Source organism: Seriola lalandi, unplaced genomic scaffold (genome assembly GCF_002814215.2).
Source record: "Seriola lalandi dorsalis isolate HSWRI2012SDOR001 ecotype SW California unplaced genomic scaffold, Sedor1 jcf7180002054544, whole genome shotgun sequence".
In the NCBI taxonomy this organism is placed as follows: domain Eukaryota; kingdom Metazoa; phylum Chordata; class Actinopteri; order Carangiformes; family Carangidae; genus Seriola; species Seriola lalandi.
This window is the reverse complement of record NW_019525097.1, coordinates 5,174,166-5,197,402: the sequence shown is the minus strand read 5'-3', so window position 1 is coordinate 5,197,402 and position 23,237 is coordinate 5,174,166. Positions and strand designations below refer to the sequence as shown.

General features: G+C 40.2%; 1 protein-coding gene across 1 annotated transcript in view; it reads left to right on the top strand.

The window, feature by feature from the left end:
• The first annotated feature begins 453 nt into the window (after positions 1–453).
• Positions 454–23,237, top strand: part of kcnk3a (potassium channel, subfamily K, member 3a) — a 29,906-nt gene continuing 7,122 nt past the window's right edge. The window contains exon 1 of the mRNA XM_023414989.2: positions 454–822. Coding sequence (XP_023270757.1) covers positions 540–822 — 283 coding nt within the window. The 5' untranslated portion in view covers positions 454–539. The remainder of the gene's footprint in view (positions 823–23,237) is intronic.

The following is a 23,237-nucleotide window of genomic DNA, read 5'->3' as shown; positions in this document are numbered from 1 at the left end:
GACAAGTCCTTGTGGATTTTTATATCATAGTGAGAATGGGATGCCACTTATAGCTTGGCAGATGGTAAAAAAAAAAAAGACATGCTTTGAAAAGAATCAGTAATTAAACATACTGTATATGCAAACTGTAGTCAACGGCTAAAAGATGCAGAAACATTTGTATGACCCTCTGCCCTGGGGCTTGTATGTAAAATTTTGTATGCTACCTTTACTCCATTGAAACATGGAGAGTTCACACACAGTGTTTTTGCAGTGAGGGTTAAACTGGGACACACACGATACAGCTCCTCTGCAGATACATTCAAACCTCGAAAAAAAGAGAGGGAGAGATTGGGTGGGATGGATGGAGGTGGAGGATTCCTGTAGTGGGAGGGAGGGGAGGGAGGGGTGGTGCTGAATGAACAGCTCCTCCGCTCATAAAGTAATCAGAGAGCTCCTCTGCTCCGTCAGAGCAGCAACAGCCATGAGCCAGCCGAGCTCCCCGTCCTCCAGACCCGCGCTGACACTCCGCCCGTCCCCCTGACGCGCACCACACCACCATGAAGAGGCAAAACGTGAGGACCCTCGCCCTCATCATCTGCACCTTCACCTACCTGATCGTCGGCGCCGCGATCTTCGACGCGCTGGAGTCGCAGAAGGAGACGGCCCAGAAGATTCAGCTGGAATTGAGGAAAGCGGAGCTGCTCAAGACGTTCAACTTGTCCTCGGAGGACTTTGACGAGCTGGAGAAGGTGGTGCTGCAGCTGAAGCCGCATAAAGCCGGGGTGCAGTGGAAATTCGCCGGCTCCTTTTACTTCGCCATCACTGTGATCACGACCATAGGTAAGAGAGCAGCACTGAGATCATATGTGGGAAGTTTGTCTTTTATTTCACTCCGGCAAAAAAAAAAAAAGAAAAAAAAAAAAAAAAGTTGATATGATGGATCATATGTCAATTTCTGTTCCACGTGTCCCTGTAAAGCTTTATGAAATCAACTTTAGACTAATGGTTAGCTAAGACTGCATTTTTAGAAAGCCTCTATGCTATTTAACATCACAGCAAGAATATAAATCCTAGAGGCAACAGGAGATACCACAGGCAAGAACTCCATATATTTCATTTGGAGAAACCAAATACATTTGTTTATAGGAAAATTCTAGGTGAAGGAAACACCATAAAATATCATATAACATTATTCAGATATAACCATAAATCCCCAGAAACTGTAAAGGATATGCACCGGTGGAGTAATTCTTCTTAGATACTAAGGCTACTTAATTATGAGCTAATTAACTTCATAGCTCACAAAAAACCCTACTATATATGATATAAGCTTACATAAGATCAATCGTGAACACCACAGACATACAGTCCCATGCATGAGGTGTTGTTGGCAGGTTCATAACCCCATCACTGCAGTATAAACACTGTAAGTGTTGCTTCCCACAGACTGAGCAGAGGGCAGACAATTTCTTTTTTCTTTAAACTGAACCCAGGGAAACGGGTTTGTCATCAGAGCCTTTTATACTGGAGTGTTTTACTCAGAATGCTTTGAAAAAGAGGAAGTCAAATCTGCAGCCAGCGAAGTACTCTTGAGGACATGCGTCTCTCTCTCTCTCTCTCTCTCTCTCTCTCGCTCTCTCTCTCTCTCCAAATATGAAATTCTGCTGCTCATAACTGAAGGTTGTCATTAGAGAAGGTGCTCCAGGAAGACTTAAGTTATGAGACAGTCATTTGCCTCTTCTCTTGTGCTGCTACTCATTATTCCTGCTCCTAAGGGCCCTACAGCAACACGTGCCCCCCAGCTCTCTACTCATTTTATCACACAGCCTTCAAAGTCAGCCTGTTTGCTTTAACATCTCAGCTTCACTCAGCTGTTTGCAAAACACCTCTGTCATTTCAAATAATGAATAAAGATTAGATTGCATTGTCTACCTTTGTCTTGCCATTGGTTACTTTTAAGGCCATTGTTTCTGGTTTAAAAAATTAAACCTTTCTTTTTATCTCTGAAGCAACGCTGCCTAAATTTTTGGCCTAAAAGCCACTTCCACTGTGGCCACAAATGGTAATTAGATATCAATGACATTGATTTCTTAAATCAGCTACTTTACAAACATCTTGCGTATCTGCGTATCTGCTAAACCAGTGTAACAGGAGCACAAGTAGAAGAAGAGTCATAAAGTCGGCGAATGTGTTTATTAATGTCAGTTACACAGCATCTCTCCTACGTTTGCTAATGTTAGCTAACATTAGCCCCCATGAGCTATTAGTCATACCAGACCTAGTAGGGCTGTAGAGGTCAAACTCCTGAGTATTGAACTGAAATTACTGAAGTTAAATGGTGTGGTTTATTGTTTATAAATGTAACTTTTCATTTGTAAGAAGGAGATTGTGTAGTTTCCTCTGAGAAATGTTATATAGACTCGCTTTAACATTTGTTTTTCAATTCTTTAAGAAGCAGTCTTTGTCACCATCTCCTATCTGAGCCTTCCTCCTTTGTTTAGTGACCGGGGCAGTTGTCAGTATAGTGACCTGTGACTTGTAACCCTATCAGATGCAGGCGACTAATCGCACCCTAACCCAACCCCGGGTGTCTGTAACCGCATTCTGTAATTGTGAGCCCCGAGGCTGCTACAAACACAGTGATTGGCGTTTCAGCCTGCCATTAAGTATTAATGACAACACCAGACCGTCGCTGTTCCACTGGCCTTCTGGCACACCACATTAATGCTGTAGATACTGTACTGTACACTCAATATCACGCCACCATGACATACAGTATCATCCACATGCTGATGGAATGATAGATCGGAGCAAAACAACGGGGCAATTGGGCAAAATATGTATTTTAAGTTTTTACATGGAGCCAAACCTGAGCTAAAGCTGTGATTTCTTTTTGTTATGAAACAGAGGCTAAAACTATTTCTGTCACCAACCAAAATACAAAAATAGTCGTGAACCTCTTATTTCCTCTCATATTCTTTGAAATTATAATTAAAGTCATTTTAGAAATGAGGCCTCAGGACATTCAGATCCAACACAGGACACCCCCAAGGACCAGAGTGCTCGAGTCGATGTGAAAACAGTGTTCTTTCTATGAGTTTATAACAGGAGTAAAAGAGGAAATGAGTCAGTCTTAACATGGCTGTATTGAAACTCATATTGTATATAAAACATACGCTGTTGACTCTATCAAAAACAAATAATATCCTGGAAATCTATGAATAAATATACATATCAATTCACATTTCTAAAGTGCACAACCGCCAGCGGAAAACAGCAAACACCAGCAAGATCTGGCCCCGGCGTGCTCTACTAATAATTTAACATAAGGGAAGAAGCGAGGAGAGGCTGCAATCAGTAACCAGTCATCACTTTCCAGAGAGGGAAGGGGAGGCGGAGGGCAGGGTGTCCATTTACTCACCAACTGCTTGGGGAAAGATTGAAGCGATGTTGGATACACCACAAGGGGAGAAAAAAAATGAGCTTTGAGCAAAAAAAAAAAAAAAAAAAAAGCGCTCTCAAGATGGCAGGATACATAGGGGAGATCCTCTGCACGGGTCTGATAAAGGCCTGGGGCACAGGGAGCTCTCCTAGTGGGTGTTAACACAGTCATCCCCCCTTCTGCCCTTACCCACTTCCAGGGGTGAACAGCTTGTCATGGCCACATCAGGGTATATATTTATATATATATATACAGCACTCACTGTCCATGTGCAGTTCGAGGTCATCTGGACCATGTGGAGGATAAACACAAGACATGAAAACACGGTCTTACATATAAGACACGTCTCACATCCTCTTATCCGATGATGTCTGATAAGGGCGGGAACATGTGATTCTAGGACATGTAAAGCGGTTCTGTTGCTCTTCAAGGGGCAGATGGCGTGTGTTGACATACAGTACAGTAGTGTTTGTGTAACACGCCATATGATATCACAATACGTTTACACAAGCTAAATTAAAAGATTAAGCTCACACAAATTTCACACAGAGACACACACACACACACACACACACACACACACACAACCTTCTCACTGGTGATAATGAGCCATTCAGAAAGATACGATTCGATTTGACCAAATTTTGAGAAATGATTTCTCTGTCATTTCTGGTCCCACCCCAATTCAGTGGAGGTGAATGTAATATGTTCACAACATTGAAAAATGTCAACAGTAGCATCTCTCTCCAGAAACAATGTCTCCGTTCCTCCAGATAAACCTCAGACCTTGTTATGAACTGTTTCCCAGCGATGAAAGAGTCCCTGCATGTTGAAAATACTGCAGCCTAAGTATTTACAGTTACACACCTCACAGTTTATGTTCAGTCCCGATGCCAGAGGTAGTGTGGCCTTTACGTTAGTGCGAGGGTGTAATGGTTGGGTTGGTGGACGGTGAGTTTGCAAACATATGATTAACATTTGTTTTTGTTTTTTATTAACTATAACCATGATTCTAACTCACCATAACCAAGTCTTATAGTTGTATAACTAAAAGTAAATTTACCGTATGTTTTCCTTACCACAGCTATGTCATCTAAGGTCTTGCAGAATGTATCGGTGGGCACTGTAGAAACGCAGCGACACAACATGGCGGCCTCTGTGGGAGACGACCTGTTCTCTATATAGATATGAAGGGCTCATTCTAAGCCAATGAAAACATTATTTTTTAATTAAATTTTGTCCATTGTATTGGGGGAAAGGCAGAAATCTCAGAGACATATATCTGAAAACTTGGACGTATGAATCCAATATTATCTGGAGAATAGAGGTAAATGAGAAAAAAAAAGAGAAAATATGTTTTATTTGTAATCTGGGTAAACTTACCTTTTAAGTAAATTAATCTTGCAGAGATATCTAATCTCTGAAGTCATTAACCTTCGTCTTAGGCTCATAAACAAAACCTTTATTTTTGATAGGACCCATTAAAGTCACCATATGGTTGTTATTAGAAAAAACATTCCTTCAAAATCACATGCTTTGCTTGGATTTTTATTATTGTGAATCACCTCTTGTTAAATAGTTTTTGTTCAAAGATCATTTGGCTGTTTGCCTCTTGTTGATTCAGCAGACGTGAGCTCAGTGCTTCGATAGAGGAGCTCGCCGTCTGTAGTCTATGAATCTGTAATCTATTGTAGAGAGAAGAAACGAATACAAATGCATCTGTATGAGTCGCTATAATCCCAAAAGATAGCATCAGTCAGGGTTAAAGCCTTGGACTGGTGATGAAAATCTGCTGGTTGGTTTGCAACACTCTCCCATCACATTAAAAGTGGCCTGGATCAGAGAGCTTAAGCCCTCCCGGCTCTGGTTTAGTTGCTCTGTCACCACCAGTACATCAGTTGTTGATGTACTGGGCAGCTACCAAGTGTGGAAGCATGTTAGTGCTTTAATGTGAAGCAGGCTCTTCCTGAAAAAAGAGCAGACATGCTCAGCAAATCCCCTCCGGGTTAGTGAATCTAATGTCTCTATATGTGGACTGACAATGAATAAAATATCTGATCATTTTTCTATTTTCATCGCTGACACAGACTTTGATTTGGCACCAGACGTGAATCCGTTTCCAGCATCTGCATAATTAGAGGGCACATCCTGAATTATTAATGGTAATTACTTACATTAGTATCATCATTATTATTCAGTCAGCTTAAGAGGTTAGCGCAGTAAGTGGTTGAGTGCAGAAAGAGCATAACTCTCATCAGACAGAGGGAGATGGATAGTTCAGCGCTTCTCGGAGGAGAGTGTTGGCATTAAAAAGATGAGAAAAAGTGTAGTAAGGATGTGCGGCTATAGAAAGACCACTGTGATATAGTCACACTGATAGGTGGATAGAGATGCGTTCATTAGGTCTTTCTGTACGGTGAAAGTTTTCCTTGCTGCTTTTTCTTGCTTACTGATTCTTGCTTCTTTTCTTTTTGGCAAATAGCTTCTATTACAACTTATACGTACAGTACATACAGTAGAAAATAACATTAAAGATATTAGAGAACTACTACTTTGCTTTGCCACTTAAGTTTTGTAAGAAATCGTAACTGCTGCCTTATTATGTTCACAGACAGTAGGCGGTCCATTTACAGTAGATATCACAGTATATGCTACATGTGACTAGGTTCAGACATTAAAAACACCTGGTTAAAGTCAGGAGAAGATGTAATGCTCTTGGTAAAATATTGAAAAGGCAAAAGTCAATTGAACTGTGAGACGGGACGTATTTGCTTTATTAACATTTAACTGAAACGGCAACCTTCCCCCAAAACTTAACTAAGTAACGTCAGTGTCTGAATAACCACAAAAAAGGTTTTGCATCATTTTGTAATGTATTTGTATCGCAAGAGTGGAAATTTGATGAAAAAAAACAAAAAAATATAATATATATATGTATATATATTAATCAAGTTTTCCTGACACATTCTTCATCATGTTGGTAGAAGAGATCATTAATCTGGGCACTGTCATATTTCTTCCAAATAATATTTTCTGTCTATTTCTCTACAAATTAGGAGCATATAAATGTGTGTGTTTTTTTTTTTCTTTCATCAGAAATAAGGACATTAAACTGCACGAGGGGCTTTCACAAAAAGAATAGAAGATTATTGTGATACTCCCTAAAGCAAGCCTGCTTTTCCACTGGAGCTTTTCAGGTCATTTGAAGTACTGTAGCTTAGAAAGGCTTTTGATTTTTCTTTTTTTTTTCTTTTTTTTTGGTGGAACTTGTGTTTTTAATATCAGCATTGCTCTTACAGTGGAACCTCTGAAGCAAAAATACTCAAAAAAAATAGAGAAAGGCTTCACGGAGCCTACCTGCAATGAATCAACTGAGAATGAATGGTATATCAATCAACCTGAGCAGTTTCAGTTTACAGTTTAATTGCATTAGGGGTGATCTGATCCCGGGCCCGGTGAAGAGCTGCTGCTGTGTTTAAAGGGATTCGGGGAGGGGGGGGTGGGTAACTGTAACTCTTCATGGTGCTTGCATAAAAGGCCCCCAAAACAGAGTAAATTACCTTGCATAACCCAGTGCGGTGCTGTGCAGTGAGGCACTGCCCTCGCCGCTCATCATGCAGACACACTGAGATGTAATGTGACATAGAGCTGTTAGCCGACAGAAGAAAGATGGATTTTTATTTTTGTCTTGTTTGTAAATTACACAACAGACTTTAAACAGGTTTCAAGGTCCTAAAGGTCCTGAAGCACAAACTGTGTATATGACATAAATATTCATGTTAACGATACATTAATTAAGAAAGAGCGCTGGACTCAGCGTCTTTGAGTCAGTCCCGCCACGGGGCTGTCACTGAAAACTTAAAGAGCTGAAAGGATGGCTAAGCGGTCTTTGTTTGATTTGTGCAGCTCTGTGTCACTAAGGTTACAAGAAGGTCACAATCTTCAGAACACAAGCGACTGTAAGTGTGCGGCTGAGTTAGACACTGGGCCCTTCAGTGCTGTACCTGCTGAAGGGTTACCGTATGCAACAAGTGACAATTACCGGCACAGAGATAAATTTTAATGCCTGTCCATCTCATGATGTATTAATCAATCTTACAAACTGGTACTTCTTTGCATTTACCCCTGAAATCAGCCATGATTTTGGACAAAAACCCCTCACTCCTTACTCCAGTGGTTTTATTTTTCTGTGACCGAGCATTCCCTGAAATTCTCGAGGCGTTGTATTTTATGTGCACCTGAGAAGCAACTTGTAAATCTGCTTTTGAAAGGTGCTCTAGAAATAAAGTTTACTTACTGACTTACAAATGGAGACAAACAATGAGGTCTCGATTAGCGGAGAAGCTCTTAAAGGCTGTCACGTGTGTTATAGAGTGCATAATTATAAAGGAAATCCTCTGTTGTAATGAAGGAAACTTTGTTGATTTGTTTGTTGAAAGTTAACTAAAGGTCTTGAGTTTACTAAGTGGACCTGAATGAGCATAAAACTTTAATGAACACAGCAGCGCTCCTCTAATGTGAGTTTTAATAGGTTCTTTGTTTTGTAATCCTAGTTAATGTATTAACGTTATTAAATAGAGTAAATATTACGGAGCCACGAGGGAAACCATAACTCCACAGCTGTGTAAATAATTAGACACAAAGCAAACGAATCCTTGTGTTTCAAGGTGTTTAATGGATTTCGAATCTCATTTACGGCACTTGCAACATTCAGTGGCTTTCATTAAAAAACACCTCACTGTACAATGATGCGTGCATTTTAGCAGCAGTGGTACAGAGTCAGAGCTCTGATGCCGAGCTGTAGGTACAAACTGAGTGAACGGGGAGAAACGTTGAGACATCCACGGCTATTATTGGCTGAGAGAGTTTGTTGCTGTTCTGGATCTGAAGGAACAACGTCTGAGAAAGTTGATAGAAGTGACTCTCATTGCTGCTGCTGCTCCGTTCACATGACCAGCAACTGTTTACCTATTGTACGTCTGCTTTATGCTCCGCTGCCTCAATGGAAAGTTGAGTGGTTGCCTGACTCACTAAACAAAACATGACTTTGTATTTATTAGACTTCATAATCCAGCGGAGGCTGACTGGAGTTTAACCAAATCAAATATTACACAGTAGTGAGATGTGAATCCTTTCATTTGAAGTTTCCTGCTGAATCTGTTCCAGAGTATAAATAGACTCGACATGACGTGTAAAGTCCCGGCTACAGTATAGTGTGTCGAACTAGCTCCTGTGGGGTTTATTTTGATTTGAAATGTGAACTCTTTACTCTATTTTTTTCTCTGAAGGGAAGAATGCCTATAATCTCATGTCCTGGTGTATTGAATTATGTTCCTCTTTCACAACCCAGAGCTTTTAGTGAGTGCTGGACACTGCCGCTCGATTAATATCGTAATCCTTCCAGTGGAAATTTGAGATTAACTGAGATGTGTCCCAGCGCCCCAGACACTAAATATGTGTTACAACTCCATCAACGCTGTAGATGTATAAAGGAAGTGCAGTATACGGCCTCAGTTGATTGGAAACAGAATATGTTGAAATGCACTTAAATCCTCTAATTTTCTTAGTGTCAATAAATTCTATTAAAAAGCCAAGGTTACTCTGTTCTGTCTGTGGTATTTAACTGCAACCCCATTGGCTCCTCTTGAAAAAGTAAAAAAATAACCCTCTGTAATTCTCTAAAACAGCTGTTTACTGTAGGTTTTAACACGTTAATCAAAGTATTTTCAGTGGTGGATTTATACACATTTGGTGCTCCAGTGAGTATTTACAGCAACAGGATGATGTACGTTGGGATTGATTCAAAATAAATTATAAAATTTCCTATGTTCATCATAATGAAGGAACATGTCACCCAGAGCAATGATGTGTTTTTAATGTTTTTTGGACAACCATTAAAAACACATTTGGCTATATCAGTCTTTGGCTATGTACGATAATAGGCTACTTATGTGTTGAATACATTAATTGTTGGTTTTGGTCTCTCTATGGGATTTGTTGACAGTAATTAAAATGTCTTATATTACCAGACCTCTGCTTTACGAGTGAAAAATACTGCATGCTGGAATCATTTCGTGTAAGCAGTGAGCTTAATCCAAACTTTCATCACAGCCTCTATCCTGGATCAGTAACTAAGATCATTAGTACCAAGTGACACATAATGATGATGTTGAATAACGATATAATGTGACCCTGTGCGCAGAGTAGAGTGACTGGCTGTGTCTTGAATGAGGCCGCATCTCGTTGTTTCTCCTCTCGTGACCTGAAAAGGAAAGGTATTGGAAACTTGTTCAGGGTGCAGACAGTTGGGATGTGATTCCAGGAACAATGCTGGTAAAAAAAAAAGAAAAAAAAAGAAAGCAGTAGCTGTTGTGGCTCCATGGTTTTGCAGTGGAGCAAGCCATAGAAAAAAAAGGCATTCAGAAATGTCTCGTACCAGCAGTGTTGCCAGATTGTGCGGTTTTCGTGCAGTTGCGCTACTGTTTATTTGATTAGGCTGGTTGAAATGGTTTTGAGACACTCCACTAATAAAAAGCCAAAGTTGTGATGTCACGTCCAGGCTAGCTTCTCTTTTGTTAGCTTCAGTCACGAAAAAGTGAAGCATGTTCCTGGGTTTTACTTTTCATACTTACTTATTTTTCGTGAGTGCAGAAAAAACTACAGCTTTCAAACTCACCAACGCTCCCTTCCAAAGTATTTTTTCCAGGGTTCATGGGAAATGATGTTCATTAAATGCTGCTAGAAATTAAAACCTACTTGTTAAACCTGCTCATATTAGTGAAGACATTTTACATTTAATGAACCTCTATCCAAAAGCCGTATTGGAGACGATTGTATATTACTGTAACCATGGTTTCGGCTTTGGCCCTAAACTTATTCTGATACACCAAAGATCACAGTTTTGTCTTAGGCCCAAACACTGTCTTTAGTTTTCTTTCACTTGTGTTCGACCACACAGTTTAACATGGGTTTTAGCACCACAGGACAAACACAATAATGGATATTACTCATAGAGTGCGTTACAGTGATGTTACTGAAGTCTACATATATTTTCTTCAAAGCTGCATGTGTTTGCGTGTAACAAAATATCATCGTCTGCTGCTGGTTTGAGGCTCTCATTGGGCTATTTTGTGTCACTCATGTGGAAAAACGACCAACAGGTGCCTAGTCAAACCTACACTTTCAACAATATGTCCGCCCAGAGATTCAGTCTCTCATAAACGATAATGCAATTGCTCTCTGCTGCCGTTCATAAACTATGGCTCGCATAGATTTTTGTGATTAATACTCCATTAATCTCGAAAAGCAATGCGAGCCATTTCATATGAGCAGCCTGCATTGTGTTTACCAAATTATGCAGAAATTTTGGAGAAGGCACTCGCACAAAAGCATCCAGACATTTTCCTCAATGATGCTTAAGAGACACAATATAATGGCCCACACTGAGCTGCAAATTATTTCTTGGAGAAATGCCTGAATGCTGATGGGAAATTTGCACTAAGGAGCTCATTATGTGTACGCTGGTACGTGTGTGGTGTGAATCTGTGTGTCCTCATATATTTTGCCGTTTGAACTCTCTTTACCCCCTTCGATAAACATAACAGCTACTGTACAGAGCCACTGTAATGCGATGTTTTATATATTATACCCCAGCACAGCACAGCGCACAAAAATGAAAAACTGTCACCCAAAATATATGTATCATAAACTATCAAACAAAGTCAGCTGCTTTAAAGTACAAATTTCCTCACAGCACCAGTTGAAGCTCTATGCAGAGTGCATTGCAGGGCCCGAAAACCAAAATTACAAATAGCCAGTGTTGCTATAAAAAGCCGATACGCAACTAGTCACATGACCACACCAGAGAAACTCTCCCCGAGGAACACACAATGTCATGAAATGCAGCTCTCACACACAGTTCTCTCAGACGGGAGGGGGTGTTATACCAGCCGGCTGAGTGTTGATTGTGTGCCCAGAGTGCTGAGCTGTCTCCCCAGTGCCTGGAGATGGTGGAGGCTACAGAAGCCTTTTTTTTTGCCTCAGTACAAGCATGAGCCAAAAAAACTAAAAAATCTTTCCACAGCGTGCATGGTAGGCTCGTCAGCAGTGTGGAAAGCGTCTAAACACTGAGGTGAGAGGTGAGAAGTTAATACTGTATGTTTATGGTTCGCAGAAAAAACAGAGCTTTCATTGCCGTCCTTATCATAACAACCTGAAGTGATTTTCTCACAACTCACTGGCTCCTGACGGCTCCAACCTTCTTCGAGTCCAGAGAGTGGGATAGTGTTAGATGCTTTGGTAGCCGGGGTGGGTGCGTTAGCTTTACGCTGCTCCAACTGGCTCTAAGCACTGGAATGATTGGGTCCGACAGCGCCAAGCGGCCGTAGCTCGCCTGGCTTATATACTGTCTCCCAAGGGAATTTGTTTTCCAATTTGTTTCCAGCATCTGTTTAATATCTCAACAAGCCAACCTGGATGAAGTGGACTGTCACACACTGGGGCATAATGATAATAACAATAACAGTGATAGGTGAGTCATGTTTACCCCCGAGGGCTGCGACCTGAGCGTGAGCTTATGAGTACACATTTAATATCCATATGCAAAAAAAGCTGCCCCATGACGACCTTGGGCTAAAACAACAGGCTGCTAACCTATTTTCTCTGGAATAATCCTAATACCACTCCTGTCAGAGGGGACGTGTCTGCTCCTGATCCACATGCTGGTGTGTGATGGTGGAACAAATGGGTACAGAAGCGATCTGACTGGTCAAAGATGCAGTTCAGGCATTGCAACTGTGTTGATAGCACCAAAATGACATTGCATTGACTATAGCAATGGCCAAGCACTGAGATGGTTGTCTTGTGCAATCTCCTGTTTGTTTTTAACATGTACGACAACACTGCAGCAGATAAGCTTGTATACGGAAGGTTATTGTGCATTTTATGACTAAAGCATGAAGCACTCTCTCTCGTTGTTTCTATAAACCATGACGTTTAATTTCAGAAGCTGAGGGATTTCAGATGTGACCTCTGGGACAGGGCAGAGCCACCTAGAGTAATGAGAGTGGTCCAGCCCAAACTAGAATACAAGCTTCTGATAAGAGTGTTCGCTCACGTGCTAGCTAGTCATGCAGTTCCATACAACACACAGCAGAACGTTGTCAGTGTTGTTAAAAAGCTATAGCTACCTTAACACCTGGAAGTGGTGAGGTCTGCAGTCCAGAAAAAAAAAAAAAAACCTTGTTGTTGAATGAAATCTGGGGTTTTGTAGAATTGAGCAATATCAATGTTCTTGCCTGGTGATTGGGGTTGGAGTGAACACAAACATTGCATAAAAGGAAATACATCATAACAATGAGAGAACATTGTTATTTGTGATTATGGGTACTGATGATTTTCATTCCCATCACCACAGTGTCCTCACTATGAGTACAGAAAGTTGACTCATCTCTGTCTAGCACTGGTTCACCGTCTCTTCCTGTACATATTACTTAATGGATACAACAATAGATCTTCCTGCTGTGAAAAACTGTTATAGACTAACAGGGGATTTTCCCTGTATCCAATTTTGGTCAAATAAAAATTGCTAAGGCCTCATAGTAATCTTACGTATTTGTTTTTGCTACACTACACTAATGAGAAAGTACCTCCTAGTTTTGAAGTTATCCAAAGCAGAGAGCTTTTGAACTCCTTCTTTGGTGCTAGAACAAAAAGACATTAGCTTGGCCATAAACCTACCAGCTATCATTGCAACATAAAAAATTAATGGATAGTGACATTTATGGTCTTTGGTTACTGCGCTCTGCATCACCCATTAACAAAAAGATAAGATTCGGGGGGCATTTCACCTTGTAGATCGGTGCAGATACAGACAGGAAACATGGTGCGAGAGATCAAATGAAACAATGCTAATTTATGTGAAATGTAACAAGACCAAGTATCCAAGCTTTACCATCCCAGACGGTGCCACAAGATGAGTTCCAACACACTCTTTTGTTTTGTTTAATTAACATAAGACAGTCTTCCTGTGTCATCATCCAGTGAATCAGTCGCGCAGTCTGGCTATTTCATTTCCAAATGAATCTCGAGATGGAACATAAACCTGAGTGAGTTGACATTTGCATGTCCAAGTGGTCTTAGCCTCTGTAGGCCTGAGTTTGCCACGTAAGAAAATCACTGAATAACAAAGTTGTTTTAATTGCACACATCTTCCTGACATAAAATAAACGGTACGCAAGGTAACGCAAAGTAGAATGATGGCGCTGATGCAATAAACCTCCAAGTAGGTTAAAACAAATGCTACGGATGGATTTGCAGATACTGTGTGACCCAGGTTTGGTAAGGTGAACCTGCAGAGTGAGTGGAGGTGGAACTGATGCTCTGCTCCCAGTCTGTCTGCTCCCGCCATATGGACAGCCCGAGGCGGCGGTTACCTCACCAAGGTGAAAAGGAGACCTGACACACAGATAAAACAGGATGGGCATTCAGTAACAGTTTGGACAAAGTTACAACACTCTATGAATTTGTCCACATGTACTGCGCATGTCTGTATGTCACGAAGAGGAAGTGGCAGTCAGAGCTTCAAGGTCACTTCAACAGATCTCCTCGTCATGGAGATTGAAAGTTTGACCTTATGTGTTCACAAAAATCTCTATAAGCAACTGACAGTGTATTTACCCCTAATCATTATAACACTTACTATAATTCAAAGAGGTTAAAGAATTGCAGCAAATAAAATCAAATAAATACATTGCACTTGAAAAAGCTATTTGTTGCTATTGAAGACCCTCCTGTTTCAATGATTTGTAATGTTTAGCTGTGTAGACATGTAGTGCATGCTGTGAATGACAGTTGAGGCTCTCTCTTATGAAACAGCTTCAAGCCAACTAGCTTAAACTAGCAACTTATTTTATGCTCTGTTAGTTTTGCACCAGAAAAGTAAAATGATAAGAATGCAACAAAAAACGTATTTTTCGGTACGGGAGCATCAGGCCATGCAGTTAGGGGTTCATATAACACCTTAATAAGATGCATTACTTGATTTAATTGCCTCTGGTCATTAAGCCAGGTGCCAGCATTAGTCTCATGCATCACATAACAAGACATATGATATCTTTACAAGGTGGCAACGAGCCCGGCCAGACGGCTCGGCCAGGACGTTGATGGGCACTCGCGTCTCCGGTAGAAAGCCATTGTCAGAGGACCACACACACACCCGTCTGTGTGAGATGTTGATGTGTGTTCTGTGTGTTGTAAAGCCTCCACACATTTCCTCATGTGGGCTTGTTTAGATATATCTAATCAATTCTGATGAGGATTATTTTTCTGTAAAGCTGGTGGTTCGTCAGATCAGGCCGTCATGGTACAACAGAATGACTCCCACAACACTTTGACTGTCTAATTGAGAGTTTAATATTGGCTTACATTTCTGTAACTCATTTATTTGACTCAACTTGACACTATTCATTTAGCTTTCAAGTTAAAACAAAAGTTAAAGTTATTGCAGTTGATCCAGTACTTGGATGTGAAGTGGAGGGTTGAAATTCATCATTTTCTTTCATTACTCTTTTAATTATTTCATAATTACATTTTCTTAAACTTAGGATATTTGCTATTAATGAGTTTTAACACACACCCTGGAATTGAGGCTTCCAACAAAATTTTAACTAGAATTCTAGAAAATAAACAAAAGATAATGTGAATTAATGCGTGTTACAATCCACTATATCAATAATATTAAATATCAGGGGTTGTTGCAACAAGATGACGTAAAGAAGAGAGCAGCAGACAAACTTCAAACAAACAAAAATGATGTGGAAAATGTGATGAAATAAGGAATTTTCTTTTGTTTCAAGTCTTAATGTGAGAAACGTCACGATCCAATAAGATAACATCTACCACTGTTTCTCATCTCCTCAGCGGATGTTTACGTGTGTGTGCTTAACTTGCAAAGTCTGTTTCCATTGCATTTCCACCTCAACCAAGCATGAAAACCTTTTCTTTTTTCTTTTTCTTTTTTAAGTTTTGACTTCTCCACTAAGGTTTTTTTTTATGCATAAATTTAAAATGCATAAAACAGGTGAATAGAAATGCAGTTATAGCAGACACATCCTGGATTTGTTGAAGCTGCTCAAGTACAGCTGCCATTACTGTGGCAGCAGAGTCGAACTGAATACATTTACACTCAAGATGTTTGGAATAATCACCATCGGCAGATCACCAACAGATGAAGGTAGTCCATGTGAATGTGGAAGTTATTGAGTCTAAAGCATTGGTCTGAGACAGGCTAGGATACAAGGACACAACATAAGGATAACAAGGATATATCATGCAATACACAGTACACAGGATGTCATTTCTGGCAGCATTTTTCAATTTGAGTTCTTTGTGTAACCAGGCACGCATGTTTATCATTGTGCCCCTGTGTTCATCTGTCCTCTCATTTAATCCTGGGTTTTTCCATATTGTCTTCCTTTTTTGCTGCGTAAACTGATCTGTGTGTGTGTGTGTGTGTGTTACGTGCCAGACTTGGGTGCCTCCCCTTCGCCAGCACATGTCAGTTTAGGACAGCATCTGCTTCCTGAGAGCAGCTGAATGAGCTGAACGCGGGCCAGAGTGTGTACGAATATATCAGTGGAATCAGGTGACAGAGGCAGGTGACTGTGCTGCACAGGCTGCAAAGCAACAGCAAATGCATCTCTGTGAATTAGAAACTGAGGGGACAGAGAAATACTGAGAGAGGAAGGTGGAAAGAGTCAGAACTGGTAATGAAAAAAAAATGCCAGAGTGAGGGAAGAGAAATAGTCAGAGGAACGAGATAGCAAGACAAGCAGCAGCTATTTTTAAAAAGAGCATTCAGCTGAATAAAACATTACCCGGCTGTAGTCCAAATTACCAGAAATCACAAGGCAGGCGTGAAATAACCATGTCAAATTATAGCAGGCTTGTCACATATGTTTGGTTTTTTAATGACACAGAGCTGGACTATTTTCACATGCAATTCCTCATATGCTGGACCACAGAGACCCCCGCCCCAGTGTGTCAGGCTTAACGAGCAGAAAATGTTGTTTGTGTTGTACAGTATCAGCTGCCTTTTCACCGTCACGTGCGTCACAAAAACAAAAACACTGTTTGGAGCACGAATGGATCAAAGGCAGTTAATAGTGTGTGAATTTTAGCAATTGTCTCCTGATTCACACTTGGCCCAGTTCCTAGCCTAGATGTGTCTCAAGTGTGTCTCTGTGCTTTATATATTCCACAGAAAAATGATCCTCGTCATCCTCGCCACCATCATCAGCATTGGCATCTGTGACTAATTATGCACACTGTAGTCTGAAGTCTAGGTCTGTGCCTCCCAACATGTTTTTGATCTGATGTGACCCAACAGCCCTGTCAGATGAACTCCTTCACCACCCGTCGTACTTCTAATTTGTTCTTATAAAATGATTTTCAACTGGATCATATTTAAAACTATCGATTATATAACAGTGAATGTTGTTACAACAGTAGGTGGTCATGTTTGCATTCATACCAGCACTTGGAGTGGCAGAACTGGGATATTTAAACCGTTATGCTCTTTAATTTCCTGTTTACTTTTAGCTAACTATTTATCCATTAGCTATTTCAACAGTTTATACATTACTGTTAGCTAACCATTTAATCTGTTTATCCACTACGTTTAGCTATTTCAATTGTTACCTTGAGTTATTTAAATTGTTTATTAAATACTGTTAGCTAGCATTTGTCCATTAACATTACTTTAAGCTAACTGTTTGAGCTGTCCATCTGTTAATTTAGGTTTAGTTTGTAATTTAATCTAAATGAACCATTTTTCAGTTATTTTTCCATTAGCTATTTCAATTGTTTATCCATGACTGTTAGCTAACCATTGCAACTGTTCATCCACTACTACACCACTATTTCAATTGTTATCTTAAATTAGCTGCTATTTAAATTGCTTATCAACCATTTATCCATTAACAATACTTTTAGCTAACTGTATAAACTGTTCTTCTGTTACTTTATCTAAATCAACAATTTTTCAGCTACTTATACCTAGTTAAAAACTCTATTAATTTTACATTTCATTAGCTTTTAGCTAACTATCAACTGCATGTCAATTACTTTTACTTGTGTAGGCTCATTTTGAATGCAGTGTATTACCAGGTAATAGGACAAACTGTTTGAGCAGTCATGTCATTATTCTCTATAGCCTCTGTGTTTGTTTTGACTTAATGTGTTATCATTCCTGACATTGATAGGCAGGTATGTTTTGCACTCCCGCCAGCTGTTTACCAGAGGGAATTAGCATCTATTCCCAAAAGAAGCTATTTCAAATTCCTGTATCATATTACACAACATGTTCTCTCTTTCTCTCCACTCTTACTCTCTTTCTGCCGACACAGGCACACTTTTAAAGCAGATAACCCAAATGGAGCACTTGAAACAGATACGTCTGTTATTTGAGTTGACCTCTTAAAAGCCTGGAGAGAAATCCCACCTTGGAGTTCCTACATTAACAATGACTACAAATTAAAGACTTCCTGCTATCTAAATTAAGTTTTAAAGCTTCAAATTTGTCTTGGTTTTTTAAATGGACCTTTTTATGAATTTAGTAAAGTTCAGAGAGTGAGTTATATGTTCTGTATTTCCCTTCAGTTTCATTTCTTAACCTTTCATCTTCTTCCTTTATTTCCCTTTATATTTCATCTCTCTTGTCCTCTTCTACCCTTTCCTCCTCCTCCTCCTCCTCCTCCCTCTACCCCTGCTCCCTTGTTGTGTACAGTATCTGTGTGAACCCCACTTGTGCCTTCGTGCAGCTGTGTTGTGAGTTTTAAAACAAATCCGTATCAACTGTGTATCAGGTACATAAATCACGTGATTTATTTAATTAGCTAACCCTCCCAGAGATCTCACTCTCCACATGGAATGCCTTGCTTACTGACCTCATGGAAAACTGCAGCCTGCCAAGGTTTCCTCTCATATCCCCTAAAAAGGAACCTAAGGAGTACGTTTGGAAATAGATCCTGATAGGGATTTTTTTTTTTTTTTTCTCGCAGTGAAAGCAAAACATTAGACTAGGATGGTCGGATACACACAGGCGCAGATTGGTGCTTGTGGATAAGGGATGAATGTGTTGTATGTGTGAATGTGGTGGGTGTATTTTATGTTGATGAGAGGGTTTTACTACACAACAGGGAAGTTCAGGGCACATGGCAGCCAAGTCACAGCTCTCTGATCTAACCCCTGGTCGCTTTGGTCTTCAGGCTTGTGATGCTTTAGTGTTTGGGCCTCAGCTGTGTGCTGGATGAGAGCACATGCTCCCAGGCCCGATTTGGAGCCCACAGAGGGGTAACCGAGTTAAAGTGAACCCAGACAGACGCTTTGCCAATGTGCTGTCTCCTCTGGCGTTACATCAGATTGCTTGTGATGAATACATCCCGTATCCCCTCTTTCTCTCTCTCTTGTACAGGCTGGAGAGGCTCCTTGTTCACTGTCGCTGCATATAATGAAAGTTTGATTAGAGAGATTATTCTTACTATTTTACAGTCTGCTGACAGCTACAAAGGTACAATGTAGAAGCTGACATACCTGACATAATTGCAAGTATTGAATATAACAAAGTGCATCCTTGCAAAGGCCAATGTACTGCCTGTAATGTCAAAATAAATTACCAGTAAAATTTATCTTAATTTGGTATACGGTGAAAGGACTGTATTTACATGGTGCTTTTATCCAAAGTGCGTTACACTTTTACATCTCTCTTTCAACCACTCACACACACATTCACACACCACTGGCAGTGAGCGACCATGCAAGCACCAAGTCTCATCAGCATGTCTGGTACATTTATTCTCATAAATGACTTGGTTAGGGTGAGGACAAGATGGGGATTTGAGTTAAAATAGCCACTTGCGGTCATGGTTAAATGACACCGACACTGACTGATGGTAAGAAACATTTTTGGCCATTTGCTGCAATGACTTAGATTTTTTACTTTGCCTGATTAACTGATTGATTTGGTTCACAAGAATCTAAACGTCTATAAAGACCTTGATTGAAGTCGTTGTTCAACTACATTTGTCCGTCTTCACCAGAAAAACAACAGCACCAGTCGTGTGTTCAGCCTTTGTTTGCATTTTCACAACATGGACAACTTGTGGTCACATGAACGATGTCTGTCAGTGATCCCTGCAGTAATAAGCAATAAAAACTGCAGTAATAATCTTCTCCTCAACAGATATTTACCCCTATGGCTGTAATACATGACCATGCACCGCTTGCATCCACTCTAAAGCGAATGTTGGTCTTTCGACTATGAACACAACGGACTGACTCTTTCTCTAACTTTAACCAAGTAGTTTCAGTTGGCTAAGCCTGACTAAACCTTAAGCATGGAAGTGGCAGATCAGAAAAAGGTTATATGAATCATTTGTAATGGTTTTGGGAGGCACTGACGGATAACATATTTCGTCATTTATGTTGGAGGACTTGTTGATTCGGGGCACTGACCATTAGCGGGAAAATCTGAATTTCCTGAAAATATTAAACAAAAGGGCTCATTTGAGTTGTATTTCTTTCAGGACAAATTACTTTGATTAACCATTGGCGCTAACATATACCAGATCTTGCTACTCTCCATGTAACTCTGAATCAATCCAGTCCTAACGAATAATACTTCACCGAAGTTACATATTAAATCCATAGCTCACTAAAAACAAACGAAGCAGCTGTGCTTCTTTTTTCTGGATTCATGATTGTGCTCATTGACTATGATATTTGATATTTTCCCCAATAAGACATATTCCTAGAATTCGATGCTTTCACTCTCATTACATGGACATTACACAGCAGCTGTCAGCGAGGCCTTGTGGGTCAAAAGCTGGACGGAGTAATGGAGGGAGGTGGAAGAGCCAGAGCTGTGTTTGAGTGCCTGAATAAACAATCCTGGGGTCGTCTGGAGTTTGAGGTGTCTATGATGGAGAATTGATGGGGGTCTGTGGCTCCACGTTTTAGATAGAGGTAGGATATAAGTCATGGGAAATCCAGAATCATTACTAACTTTTACTCTTTGGGTGTCATCCATGGAAACACTTGATGCTTACAAGAGGACAGGAGTTACAGTTTGCCAGGTCGTGTAGTGATATCTTTGGCCAGGCGCAGCTGGAGATGAAAGTGAGCTGTGGAGAAGGCATGCTGGGAAGCCGAGTGGGCTGCTGCTCAAAGACGGCCTGTACCAAACTGATGACATGGTTCTGTTTATTTGCACGTTTGTACAGAACACACTACGCAGCATTGTAGGGATGGAGTAAACGCAGATAAGAGTGACGTCACACGGGGATAGCTGCTCGGGCCACCTGTACGCTGAAGAACTAGGCCAGCCATATACGGCTGAATGCTGTGATTGTGTGCAACACCTCTGAGCGCACTTGAACTTTGCAAAAGGAATTTGTTTACTCGCCACTATAGTGGATAGTCACGTCCTCTCAAGGGGAACCGTAAATGATGACAACTACTGAAGTTACTCTTCTTCAAATGGAGTTTTTAACTATCTGCTGATGTGATGACTTTCAAAAGGTTGTGCTTTTGTTTAAAATGTGTTTTTTCTAATAAGATAATTTACATGGACACATAACTCTACCTCTGGTAACAAACACTGGCATAACTCCTCCAGAAAGTGCACATTTTAGTACGTCAGTATTACAGACTCTAGAGATATGGAGGACTTTACCCAGTCAAGGCTCGTGAAACTGTGTCCTCGTAGTATATAACTGCCATAATCCAGATGAAAGAAGCTCTGAGTTGTCAAAATGTTGAATTGCCTTCATTTATTACCTTGCACTCATAGCAATAAGCTTTGCAAGCAGCAGTGTGTGCTTTGTGACAACTAACGGCAGAGGAAGCTATTTCATCTAGCTTGTTATTTGCTAGATTGATGTAAATGCATATAAATGAAGGAAGTAGCATGTTTGTTAGTCTCCACACTCATTTGTGTCCACTTTGTTATAGGTTTAATATTCTTTGCGCTCTTTTCTTGTTTTGTTGATGTTGCTGCCTGATGAATGGATTTCTTATCATCTCAGGGATCTAACGGTGTTAGGATTCACACTATCACTGTCATATGTTCCATGGTCAGTTTGCATGATTGAGTTAGCAGGGCAAGGCTAGTTTATTTATATAACACAGTGTATACACTTGGGCAGTTTCAAAGCTTTATGATGTTCACTAAGTGACATATATTTAAACCCAAGGCCCATGTTTTTTATGGCTGCACCATTACATCGAATGGAAATATTCAAGATAAATTGCTCACAACCCAAAATGTCTCATTTAAAATAAGGCTATTTAGGTTTGTAGTGGAGTAAAAGCAGAAGTAAATAAAAGAATAAATAAATATATTCAAGAATAAATAAGAAATATGTCAGAAAGCTTCATATACAATAAAATGTTTGATTTTGTCATGCATAGCACTGAAAAACAACATGAGATGATATATCCTTTAATTATACCTGTGTAATTATGCAGAGACAACACAGTCCAGCAGGCTACTGTTTTCACCTTTACCTCTCAGTCTTGAGTGAAACCCTGCACCCCACACCCACACACACCCACACACACACACCCACACACACACACACTGACGAGTGCATTATTCAGCATGGCACTGGCTGGTCTCCAGGGTGTAGAGATGTCTGAGGACATTATCAGTCACCACTGAACCCCAGAGAGGGAGCAGCTCTGCCACCAGCATTTCTGTTACTGAGTCTGCATGTCCTGAAGTTCTCTCTGCAGAGACTTTCCATCTTGTTCGACATATAATATGTGTTTATATAACATGCCATGTTTCATAACATCATTTGTAATCCCACTGGTGTGCACATCAATTATTTGTATTTTTTGGGGAAACATATATTTTCCCTTTGTGGTCCTTTATTTTGCATATTATGGACATTTGACTTGCACGTGTTTTTTTTTTTTTTACAAAAGCCTCATAAACTGGCCCCTGATAAATGCACCACCTCTTTGACAGTCCTTCCCCATTAGTTGAGGTGATGTGCTTGATGAATAGGTTGCGCGCCTCATCTTGTTGGCGAGAACAAATTGTGCTTGGTAATCAAAGAGAACTGGAGCCCTAACAGCCACATTATGCCATTCTTTGATGTATTTTCAAAGCCTGTTTTTTTTTTTTTTTTTTTATCCCAGCCTAATTAATCAGTATAATGAAGAATTTAGATGCAGTGGGTGATGTGGGTGACATTGTGTTTTAGAGGCAGACACTATGGCGAAGGAGCTGTATTCACTGAGCTGTCATCTTCGCAGACAAACCTGCAATCACAGGACTAAAAGGTGAAATGACAACCGGCACCGATGATGTGATTTGCATTGCTACAGTGTTGGAGGATATCAGACATTTAATTTAGAGAATCTGAATGAGGGTTAATATGGCACAGCACTGAATAAAGCCGTGCACCCATCTGCAATGGGAGGATTAAAAATCATGGAATGAATTAGATGGTTAGAAAAAAAAATGTGTTACAGGCTAGGATTGAAGACTTGAAATTAAATCCCTGAATTACAAAATGTTGGCAGTGTTCAGGAACGGTAACGATATCATAAGGGAATATTTGTTCTCTGTAAAATGATTTGTTTTGAAGCATTTAAATTAGGACCAGCCTGTTGCTGGAGGCATTAGCGTAAATGATTGGCTGTAAATTATGATTCAGTAATGAGAGGCAGAAGTGAGGAGGGAATGAGAGTTTAGAGTATGGTGCACCTGTGTTCGGTTGACATTTATAAGCCTCCTCTGCTTGTT